We start from the raw sequence: 12539 nt of genomic DNA, 5'->3' as shown, positions 1-12539 counted from the left end.
GAGACCACACAGCAACAAGAATTAACTACAGATGAACACACCTGTAACAATACCACAGGGTGTAACACACCTATAACAATACCACAGGGGGAACTGTAGGCTTGGTTTGAGTTAAGACTTCACCAGTGCAGACAAATAGTGTTCTTCAGCTTGATTTAGGAATTTAGATATTAATTAGTTGCATTTGTTTTGCTACGTTGTTTGCTTTAATGACTCTTGGTATAGCTATTCATTGGACTAAAACAGAACAAAGTTCTTAGTTTTTTAGAAGGGGCTCCCGGCCCACATAATGAATATCCACACTTTGAAAATCATTTGAATCATCTAAAAAACATCTAGATGAAAAGTCAAGAAGACAGGTGGTCAGGGTTCTACTCACTGGGCGTGCCAATGTCCTTGGCAGTGCTCTTCTTCCGCAGCGGGTACAGGGGGACCTGGACCCTGGAGGACCTGGGGACACCCTGTTCTGGGTTTTCCCGGAGGGCAGAGCCGAGCGCAGAGACACCGGGGACATGTCTGACTTGGTGGACCGCCCTCTCGCTCAGGTTTCTTAGACACTAAAACCACAGCAAACACACAGATCAACAACATTCCAAACGTTTTCCAGACCTTAATTTCTGACTGACTGCAGTGTTCCTGTTCAGTTGAACCGTTCAGTTTAAGGTTATCCTAATAGTGACTGGGCAATATGGCAGTCAAGTAGGCAAAACCAGCTTGCTGATGATTCATCTTCACAATGACAAATATTACAATGTCAAAAATTACAGTGGGATCTACAACAACAAAAAATGCCCCAATCAGTGTATCAGAACTGATGCACAATAGTTTCATCATACTTTTCAATGCTTTTTGTTCAATTCCTAAACTTTTCCAAGACCTTTTCCATGAGTTTTTCCCATTGACTTACAACAATACACATCTCTCATTTGATGGAGCATATCATACCAGTTGTTTTCTGCAGGACATTTGCAAACACACTAGGTGGGCAGTGTAAGGCAATGATACATAATGTAGCTGGGTGCAATACATACTGTAGATCTACAATGTCAGATCAGACTTCATGTAGTGAAAAAATTTGCTATTGATGTAAACAATGCCCCTAAACTTCCCCAAGATAATGACATTTGCAAGAAAAGAAAAAAACATACAAACTGCTTGGAGAAAAGACACATTGTGCTACATGGGCATATTTATAAATATATTAAAGGCAAAACAGTATATTCATTTCCTGTGCTTATGGAAGGATGGGTGAAGTTTTTTAGTCCACAAAACAGTCCAGAAACTGGAGTTTCACAGGAAAACTTTCAAACACCCTGTTTTAGCTGAGCTACTGTAGCCTGCTAAAGTGAAGATTTCAGCTAAAACAAGCGTGTAAATGACCTTCTTTTTTACGTTCTAAAGTTGGTCACCATTCACTTCAATCGTTTAGGTCGGAGAATGCTGCAACTGTGTTTTGCTGTGAAACTCCAGGACTGTTTTGTGGACTAAAAAACGTCACCCGTCTCTCCATCGGCATGGGGGTGAGTAGAGTAGACACTACTTTAGGTGTGCTACCACTGACGTTGACCAAGTCTAATGTGTACTTGCAAAAGGTGAAGAGTCCAAGACAATGTACCAATGTGCATGAAAATATACATTAAAAAAAAGAAAAAAGGGAGCCTGAGTCTAGTTGTGCTGCTCACAGGTGCTGTAGGCCGGCTCGCACTGCAGAGACATGATCTGGTGCTTCTCCTCGTCCGTCTCCACCGTCAGGTTTGACAGGTACTGCTTGACCTTGCGGGCCATCTGCGCGTCCTCGTACAGCTTCTTGGCATTGAGCAGCGAGCTGCGGCGCACACGCTTCTTATGGGCGCCGCCCTGCACGTCCAGCATGTTGGAGTTGGTGCTGCCTTGACTCAGGGACCTGGAGGAGGGAAGGGGACGGAGGGAGGCAGGGCGATGAAGAAGGGAGGAACGGACAGTGAAAGAAGAGGTGGAGAGGGAGAGGTGTGGAGAAGGTGTGCGGGGACAGGAGTGAAAGACGGAGGGATTGAACGTGAGGAGAGAAGACAGAGGGAGAGAGAGAAGGAAGGAGATGTATTGGGGTGAGAGGGTGAGTAAGGTAAAGTATGGAGGGATGAACGGGAGACGAGCACAGAGAGAGATGATAGAGAGGGGGATGCACAATGAAAGACAAAAGAGAAAGAATGCAGAAAATAAAAGATGGATTGATAGAGAGAAGGAAAGAATGGTAAACAAGGGTCAGTTTAAAGTCAAAAATCACAAAAAAGAGAAGCATGCCTTGCCTATCTTTCCAACTACTCCCAACTATCCTACAGTAACATGTGTACATCTGTCTGTGTTGGAGCATAGCAGTTTAAAACAGGACCATGCAGTTGGGAAGGAGACAGCTCTCGCTGCTGTGCCATGCTATAACAAAACAAACCAGCAGAACATTCTGTCAGATGGAGGCAAAAGGGGGTTAGGAAATAAAAAAAATAAAATGTTGAAGATTCGATATGGGGAATATTATGCCAGGATGCAGATATGGATAAACAGCAAACCTGGGTCAGACAGTACTTGTAAATACCTTTCATAGTTTGTTTTATGGTGCCTTTAGGTGCCAACTGGGTGGGGTTTGCCACATAGGGCAAAGCAAGAAATATCAGAAACTTTAGACGATGACAGGAAAGTATCTGAATTGTGTGCGTGTGTTAAGACCCTCCCCTCTGGTACTCCAAGGAGGTTAAAACAAACACTCGGCATTAGGGGGATAGTTCAGATGTTTTGATGTGGGGCTGTATGAGCTACATGCATACAGTCAGTGAACTACATGCAGTAGAATGCAGCCGGCGCGGACCCAGTTTGGAAAAATGGAGACCGGCTGCGTCAGACAAGTAGAGCTGTCTGCTGAGTGTGAAGAGGGCCATGAGGAAATACATGTAAAAAACAACAGAAAAAAAAAAAGTGTTCCGTGTGTTCCCTGTCTGGTCTGTGTGTTCCTCCTCTCCTCTAGCTTGGCCTTCACATATCTTGAGAACCGTTGGTCGGATCGACTTCAAACTTTGGGAGTGTGCTAAGGAGTACGTGACGGAGTGCAGTGAGCTGTTTTCGTTCAATTCGGCATAGCGCCACCTACTGGAATTTTTTTTTATCTCAACAACTTATCTCAATATCTCAACAACTTATCTCAATATCTCGAGAACCGTTGGTCGGCCGTGTGGAGAGTTAATTTATTAGAAGGGGCTTTACCAAACTGCGGGTCATCCACCTGTATGTGGCTCTGGATGATGCCCGAGGCGACACTTGGTGCCCTACGCTCAGCGCATTGTGCGCGTGTAGGGAGCGGCGGCCCTGCGAAGAATAGATAGCACATGGCTATATTTAAGCTAAAAACAGGGTGTAAATTATGTATTTTCATGTCAACTTGGCATCTCAGGGCTTGTGGAGACTTGGATTATGCCATGTGAGCAGGATGGAAGCATTTTATGTATTTTTTCTGTTGTTTTTTTATGTTTTTGCTCATGGCCCCCTTCACAATCAGCAGACAGCTCTACTTGCCTGACGCGGCCGGTCTCCATTTCTTCAAACTGGGGCAACCGCGCCGGCTGCACTCTACGGCATGTAGTACACTGACTGTATGCAAGTACCTCATACAACCCCACGTCAAAAAATCTGAACTATCCCTTTAATTCAAACTACTACGTGACCCAGATCTGACAAACATACATTCAAATGAATGAGGGCAAACAATTAACAGGATGATGGACTTCAGTATGGCTCAGGGGGTCAGGCACTGCAAATGGAAGGGTTAATCACACACACAAGCACAGGTAGACACATGCCCGTGCCAGCGCCCACATGAACGCACGCGCACACACACACACACACACACACACACACACACACACACGCACGCGCACGCACACACACACACACAAGATACTCACAAGTCATTTTTGCAAGTAAGTCAAGTCTCATGCCTTTGAGGGGCAAGTCCAAGTCGAGTCTGAAGTCCCTATGGATGAGTGTTCTATCATCTGCTGGATGCCATCCAGGCTGCTTAGAACACTGCATAGCTAAAACTAAGGGATTCAAAGCCTGTACTGCATCATCCTCACTGCTTTATTAGCATATCATATCAGCATTGATTAGTTGACATTATTATTAGTAGATATTTCCTAAATGTTAATGCACCAAAACATAACATAACATCAATAGATGTTCACGAGTCACAAATCTTGAGTCCGAGTCAAGTCTCAAGTCTTTTGACGATAAGTCTCAAGTGACTGTGTGTGCGACTTAAGTGCGACTCGAGTCCAAGTCGCAAGTACAAGTCCTTATCTCTGTCTCACACACACACACACACACACACACACACACACACACACACACACACACACACACACACACACACACACACACACACACACACACACACACACACTCACTCACGCTCGCACACACAGAGTATATACAAGTAATGTTAGGGAGAACATGCGGCTTTTATGGTGGCGGACGACACGATGGAAGGGAGGGATGCACGGTGGACTGAATTTATGGAGCAGGCTGGTCCAGTCCGGACCAAACCGGTACCGGGACAAACTTACCCTAAACTCTTCCACCTCTTCTTCCTGCAAGCGAGAGGCGTGAAGATTGAAGCGTGATTTAAAGACGTCAGGGGGAGGAGACAGGACTATGTACAGGTCATGATTTAAAGACGTCAGGGGGAGGAGACAAGACTATGTACAGGTCATGATTTAAAGACGTCAGGGGGAGGAGAGAGGACTATGTACAGGTCATGATTTAAAGACGTCAGGGGGAGGAGAGAGGACTATGTACAGGTCATGATTTAAAGACGTCAGGGGGAGGAGAGAGGACTATGTACAGGTCATGATTTAAAGACGTCAGGGGGAGGAGACAAGACTATGTACAGGTCATGATTTAAAGACGTCAGGGGGAGGAGACAGGACTATGTACAGGTCATGATTTAAAGACGTCAGGGGGAGGAGACAAGACTATGTACAGGTCATGATTTAAAGACGTCAGGGGGAGGAGACAAGACTATGTACAGGTCATGATTTAAAGACGTCAGGGGGAGGAGACAAGACTATGTACAGGTCATGATTTAAAGACGTCAGGGGGAGGAGACAGGATTATGTACAGGTCATGATTTAAAGACGTCAGGGGGAGGAGACAGGATTATGTACAGGTCATGATTTAAAGACGTCAGGGGGAGGAGACAAGACTATGTACAGGTCATGATTTAAAGACGTCAGGGGGAGGAGACAAGACTATGTACAGGTCATGATTTAAAGACGTCAGGGGGAGGAGACAGGACTATGTACAGGTCATGATTTAAAGACGTCAGGGGGAGGAGAGAGGACTATGTACAGGTCATGATTTAAAGACGTCAGGGGGAGGAGACAGGACTATGTACAGGTCATGATTTAAAGACGTCAGGGGGAGGAGAGAGGACTATGTACAGGTCATGATTTAAAGACGTCAGGGGGAGGAGACAAGACTATGTACAGGTCATGATTTAAAGACGTCAGGGGGAGGAGACAAGACTATGTACAGGTCATGCCACCACTGACAAACGACATGATCGGAGATGGGAGGACACCAGACATAGGACATGTCCCCATATCAACCCCAAGTGTTTATGTGTGTGTGTGTGTGTGTGTTTGTATGTATGTGTGTGTGTGTGTGTGTGTGTGTGTGTGTGTGTGTGTGTGTGTGTGCGCGCGCGCGTGCGTGCGTGCGCGCACGCAAGTTAAAAAGTGGGTTTAAAATGCACACTTTACACGAATTCTGGATTTTAACACAATCCTAACGCCTGAACAAAAGCTTCAGAAGAACTACATCACACACTCATGAAAACTGATCAAATCTGTATGTCAGCTGTGAAAAGGGGTTTTGTCATACTCTGAACAAGGTTTTTCAAAATAAAAGTTCTGTTCTCAACGCTGACAGGATGTGACAGTATTGCCTAATGGGAAAACTTGCAGTGTGGGGAGAGTGTCTGCAGGGGGCAGTCATGCACTGTGACAGTGACAGACTGTGATATATACAGTACACACACACCCACGTACAGAGTAATAAGAAAATAAACACTGCGGTTGGGATCAATTGCGTCTTAGTTCCAGTCGGTCCCTGCATCTTTACACTCCAACAGAGGATGGCAATCGAATCACCAAGACACATGAAACCAGACTGGAAGTGATCGATCCAGGACTTCTCTGTGTGTGTGTGTGTGTGTGTGTGTGTGATGGAGTGGTGGTGGAGTACTCTTAGTAACATTGCTTGACGACTGTTTACATTTCATAGCTGAGGTTCCTCTCTGAACCGAGGAATCTACTGTGTAAAGTGGAATCAGGTCAGACTAAGAAAGTCCTTTATACATCAGTCGATCCTGAGGCTTAATCAAGAACATGGCCGAGGGTCAGTGGAGCAGTGACCAGTGCTCTCTGTGTGCTGTATGTGTGTATGTATCTTTGTATTTTTGGTTTTGTTCTCTTGTCATGTGTTTGTGCATGGGACTGCCGCTGTCTTGCAAGACAAATTTCAGTGTGAACTGACAATAAAGTATATTGTATCGTATCGTATCGTATCGTAATCTCTGCATAGCTCTTTCGACAGAAATCTCTCTCTCTGTGCTCTGTGCAGTCTGGATGATTGGGAAATTAACAAGAGCCAGAATCACAGACATGGATTGTAATCAAGTCAGTGCTTGATTAGTCTTGGCTCCCAGACAGTTGGAGAGCGCTGCATACAAAGTGTCTGGGAACGCCTTTGTCAAAAAGAGCTTCTTGAAAAGCGACGACAACAGCCACTAACAACCCTACGCTCTCCCTGTAGTGAAACAAACTGGAGATAATACAGCAAATCACTTTGTAACATGGAGAGAACCTTTTAAAACATGGGGGGGAATGGATGTCCCGGGGCAACGTTGCATTATTTGATTTATCTGTTTACAAGCACACAATGTCTGCTCGTCACCGCCCCTGCGTCAAATCACCCAAGTTTTAACGCTGAAAGCTGAGAGAAAGTTCTCAGTCTCTAGTTGAGCGATGCAGATAGAGACTCAGTCTCTAGTTGAGCGATGCGGATAGAGACTCAGTCTCTAGTTGAGCGATGCGGATAGAGACTCAGTCTCTAGTTGAGCGATGCGGATAGAGACTGAGAACTGAGTCTAGTGCTTTATTTGACACCAGTTGTATGTGAAAAATAAAATCATGTTAAACCAACAGGATGTCAAACCTGCTTTGATAACAGATGGAGACGGTCCTATTAGAGTCCCACTCGCCATATCACTATTCTATAGACCGGGTGCGCTTTCTGAGCCCCAAAATCCCCTTGGGGGCAACATTTACCAGCTTTCCCCAATACATTTTCTATGGTACAGCTCCGGATTTTCAAATTTCATGAAATCAGACTCTTAGTTCTAGGTTTCCTTGGCTTTGAGCAAGAGATTTCTCTTAATAGAGAGGCAAAGTGACCGCCTACTTCCTGCTTCAGCACTGTGCCAGAGATTTTCATCCGCCATTTATTTTCCCATACACATTTCGTAAAATGCATATAAAAATAGTTTTACTGGTTTAAACCAAACGGTACAGATATATTTGGAAACAGGAGAGATCGCATAACATTTCACTGGGACCAAAACGTTAAAAAAAATGCGGGTTTAAAGAAAATATTTTTTCAATGTTGCTGTTGTTTTTTTGGTCCGAGTTAAATGTTCTATGGTCTCTCCCGATTATAGCATTAGCTGAACCGTTTGGTTTGCGAAGTAAAACTATTTTATAAGAATTTTACGAAATGTCTATGGGAAAATAAATGGCGAATGAAAATCTCTGGTACAGTGCTGAAGCAGGAAGTGACGTTCACTTTGCCTCTCTATAATAATAATAATAATAATAATAATAATAGATGGGACTTATATAGCGCTTTTCTCAAAGACGCTCTTCGCTGGAGCCTGTATTCCCACTTTAACCAGGTTGCCGACTTACAATTGCTTGAACTGGCCTGTATCTGTGAAACTGACCCCAACAGCACCCAGTGAAAGCAAAATGGAGAAAGAGAGTTTGTAAAGGGTTCAGGATCAGCAGGACAACCAACCTCTGTCGGAACATGAGGGCGGGGTCCATGTTGGCCGAGGTCATGCGCACCACATGTCTGATCTCCTTGGCAATCATCCGCAGCTTCTCGAAGTTCACCAGACCGTCTATGTTGGAGTCGTTGCCTGGGAGGACACACACACACACACACAGATCCATGTACAGTACATACATACAGCACATGCACACATACAAACAGTACACACACAGTATGAGCTCAGCTGTCAGACAGTGCGAGGGGAATTAAATACTGTAATTCATATCTAGGGACATTTGCGAGATGTTAGCCGCAACAATATTTCACATTCAAAGTAAGGAGAGCCATGTTCTTGTGTGTGTGTGTGTGTGTGTGTGTGTGTGTGTGTGTGTGTGTGTGAATTTATGACATCACTGATGATGTCATCAGTGGGACAGACAGACAAACAGAGTCCTAGCTCCCTTTATATAGATAGATAGATGGATAGATGGATGGATGGATGGATGGATAGATAGATAGATAGATAGATAGATAGATAGATAGATAGATAGATAGATAGAGATAGATAGATGTGAATCGGTGTCTGAGATAATGAGTTTAACGTTGGTAACAGAGAGATTGTTTCAACTGTCCCTTGTTTGTATGCCGGTAAAGGTCCCTAAGAAGAAACATAATAATAATTTTCTCTTTTTTTTCCTGTTCCTTCCACATTCTGGACAGTCAGAGGCTTTAAACAGATGAAGAAAATGAAAAAGTCTAGGGTATTTACACGCCGTGACTCCGAGCGCACTGTCAATTTAAAAAATAGCTTAATTCGGTAGAAAATGCAAAAAAAATAATCAATCTCTTATTTTACAGAAAATCAAAAACAAAATCTCATTACTTAATTTAAATGAGTGTTGAAGCAGGAAAGACAGTGAATATTGATCTTAAGAAGGTTCTACTGTATGACATAGAGCTGTTTGAATGGATGCGTGTTGTCTACTCTACCTTCATGTAGGAAGGTGAGGTCCTTCTTGACCACGGGGAACAGGGGGATGATAGGCGGCTGCATGCTCTGGCTGCTGAGGATGTTGCGGTACTTGGCCATGTTCCGGGACGGGTCGAACATGTCCTGCAGGTCCCCGAACAGCTTCTCGTACTTACTGGGCAGCTTCTCCCACGAGCTCCGCAGGCGAGCCACCGGTGCCAGGTTCAGACCGCTGCCCAGAGGGGGCGACAGAGAGGTAAAGGGAGGAGACAGAGAGATACTAAGGTTAGCCACAAACTGATTCAGACCAAAGAAAGGGAGACGGACAAGGTGGTTAGTTGGCTGAGACTGCCGGCCACTCCACTCTCATCCACGTCCCATTACATCGAATACACACTGACACACACTCCTCAGGAAGATGAGAGGATGAGAGCAGAGGAGGGGAGAGAATGAGAGGAGAGCAGGGGAGAGGAGAGCAGAGGAAAGGAGAGAAGAGGGGAGGAAAGGAGAGGGGAGTGAGGGAAGAGGTGAGGAGAGGAGTGAGGGAAGAGGTGAGGAGAGGAGTGAGGGAAGAGGTGAGGAGAGCAGAGGAGAGGAGAGAGGGAAGAGGAGAAGAGGAGTGAGGGAAGATGAGAGGAGAGGAAAGGAGTGAGGGAAGAGGAGAGGAGAAGGGAGGAGTGAGGGAAGAGGTGAGGAGAGGAAAGGAGAGGAGTGAGGGAAGAGGAGAGGAAAGGAGAGGAAAGGAGAGGAGTGAGGGAAGAGGAGAGGAGAGCAGAGGAGAGGAGAGAGGGAAGAGGTGAGGAGAGCAGAGGAGAGGAGAGAGGGAAGAGGTGAGGAGAGCAGAGGAGAGGAGAGAGGGAAGAGGAGAAGAGGAGTGAGGGAAGATGAGAGGAGAGGAAAGGAGTGAGGGAAGAGGAGAGGAGAAGGGAGGAGTGAGGGAAGAGGTGAGGAGAGGAGAGGAGTGAGGGAAGAGGAGAGGAAAGGAGAGGAAAGGAGAGGAGTGAGGGAAGAGGTGAGGAGAGGAGAGGAGTGAGGGAAGAGGAGAGGAAAGGAGAGGAAAGGAGAGGAGTGAGGGAAGAGGAGAGGGGAGTAGTGAGAGGGGAGGAGAGAGGGAAGAGGTGAGGAGAGGAAAGGAGAGGAGTTAGGGAAGAGGAGAGGAAAGGAGAGGAGTGAGGGAAGAGGAGGGGGGAGTAGTGAGAGGGGAGGAGAGAGGGAAGAGTGGAGAGGAGTGAGGGAAGAGGAGAGGAGAGAGGGAAGAGGAGAGGGGAGGAGAGTAGTGAGAGGGGAGGAGAGAGGGAAGAGGAGAAGAGAGAGGGAAGAGGAGGGAGAGGAGAGGAGTGGAGTGAGGGAAGAGGAGAGGAAAGGAGAGAGGGAAGAGGAGAAGAGAGGAGAGGAGGGAGAGGAGATGAGAGGGGAGGAGAGGAGAGGAGTGGGGGAAGAGGAGAGGAGAGGGGGCGGAGAGGAGTGGGGGGAGAGGAGAGGGGGCGGAGAGGAGTGGGGGAAGAGGAGAGGAGAGGGGTGGAGAGGAGTGGGGGAAGAGGAGAGGAGTTGAGAGCGGAGGAGAGGAGTGGGGGAAGAGGAGAGGAGTGGGGGAAGAGGAGAGGAGTTGAGAGCGGAGGAGAGGAGTGGGGGAAGAGGAGAGGAGAGGGGGAAGAGGAGAGGAGAGGGGGCGGAGAGGAGTGGGGGAAGAGGAGAGGAGTTGAGAGCGGAGGAGAGGAGTGGGGGAAGAGGAGAGGAGTGGGGGAAGAGGAGAGGAGTTGAGAGCGGAGGAGAGGAGTGGGGGAAGAGGAGAGGAGTGGGGGAAGAGGAGAGGAGAGGGGGAGGAGAGGAAGGCATATTAAACTTAGAGAAGAGGGAGGAAATTCACTCTCCACTTCACAGTCCAAATTAGGACTGGGTATCGCCAGAGATTACGATATCATTACGATACACAAAGTCCCGATTCGATTCGATTTCCGTTTCAATATGATATTGATATTTCAGTTACAATACCAATTTTGTTTGGATATGAAAGAGATTCTCAAAGAACTAATGCTGTAAATTGTACCATGAACCATATAACCTGGTGCATTATTAAAAATATTAATGTTTACAGATGTTTACAGGATCTCGTTGTGCCAAGAGAAGAAAACCAGGTTTTTTTAACCAATAATTTTAATTTTTTAGAATGACAAGACATCAACATAAACAAAACTCAAGAGACACAACATCAGACTGAATTAAATTAAAGGTAAAAAAAATAAAGGGGGGGGGAGAATAGCAATCACAGCCATCACACTAGGTTACATACAGAGTACAGTACATAATACAATGTTATAGAGGACAGACATCTTACAAGGGAAGTGTATCAAGGAATGACCTCACCGTGGTCATATCCCCTGCTCACCCCCTATCAGCATAAGCCCCCATTCACACCATAGGCAGAACATACACAGAACTGAAGCTTGAGGCAGGCTCAAGCTGAACTGACGCATAACAGTTCACACCAGGAGCACCAGTCTCTTTCCCCCAGCGTCTTGCTCGGCGCGCCTTGAACCCGCCCACAACTCCCATTGAATTCATGCCTGGCAGCGTCAAGCTTCACGCGTCATGCCTGGAAAATAGGACTGAATCCTGAGCGATCGCTTCAGCGTGGCTTCAGCGTGGCGTGGTGTGAACGGTCTCACCTGTTAACAAGGACGCCGAAATGAAACTGCGCGGCTTCAGCGTGACTTTGGCGTGGCTTTGGCGTATGGTGTGAACGGCTACTAAAACATCCCTCCATCCTCATAACATTCAGAAATTCTCCCAGCCAGTTATTCAGACAAAAACAGTTTCCTAATCTTCCAGTTTGTGAGAATGAGGCGCTTTGAGTCTAACGGGGTTAAAGCTTCACGCATCCACGGGAAAAGGCGTTATATTAAAAGCTCAATATTGGGATTTATGAATCGATATCAGTTCCTTCAAATGAATATCGATTCTCGTATCAGAAGAATATTTTTTTTGAAGCCCAGCCCTGGTCCAAACAAGATGCTTAATCCATCATCCAGTTCTCACTTTAAAAAATACATGACAAATAACATTTCTAGTGGCTTTGCTAGAATAATCACCAGCGAAGAGACACACATCCATACCTTCAAAAAACCCTTACACTTTTCTAACTAGCTATGTTCAATTAGTGTGCACTTGATTGTGCAGAGCAGGAGAGGCCTTCTCTGAGCACACTCGTTTAGACAGCTGATCATTATGACAGGCGCAGCCTTTGGTTCTGCTGTTCTCACTCTTATTATCTGTCTGCTGCCGCAGTTCATTTGCTCATCATCTTCTAGACTGTTTTAATGCGTGCTGGAACATCAAGACCATCGCAGGAAAGTATTTGAAAGTCGGTCTAGTATATTTTCTGTTCGTTTCAACGCTCTGAGTTGTCTTGGCACCCCCCGTGGACAGTGAAACAAACCGTAACTAGAACTAACTGCTATTTTAACTATAACTAACTGCTATTTTAAGCACGTGT

General features: G+C 45.9%; 1 protein-coding gene across 1 annotated transcript in view; it reads right to left on the bottom strand.

Annotated features, from left to right (window-relative positions):
- The window catches only part of rapgef6 (Rap guanine nucleotide exchange factor (GEF) 6), a gene marked incomplete at its 5' end in the record, with an annotated part of 403897 nt that overhangs the window by 16406 nt on the left and 374952 nt on the right, over positions 1-12539 (bottom strand). The window contains 8 exon segments of the mRNA XM_083643176.1: positions 380-452; positions 455-532; positions 534-548; positions 550-557; positions 1683-1903; positions 4590-4613; positions 8101-8224; positions 9067-9278. Coding sequence (XP_083499302.1) covers positions 380-452; positions 455-532; positions 534-548; positions 550-557; positions 1683-1903; positions 4590-4613; positions 8101-8224; positions 9067-9278 — 755 coding nt within the window.

Source organism: Poromitra crassiceps (assembly GCF_964638095.1).
Source record: "Poromitra crassiceps genome assembly, chromosome: 1".
In the NCBI taxonomy this organism is placed as follows: Eukaryota; Metazoa; Chordata; class Actinopteri; order Beryciformes; family Melamphaidae; genus Poromitra; species Poromitra crassiceps.
Note: the sequence above shows the minus strand (reverse complement) of the source record. Positions and strands in the feature narration are given on the sequence as shown.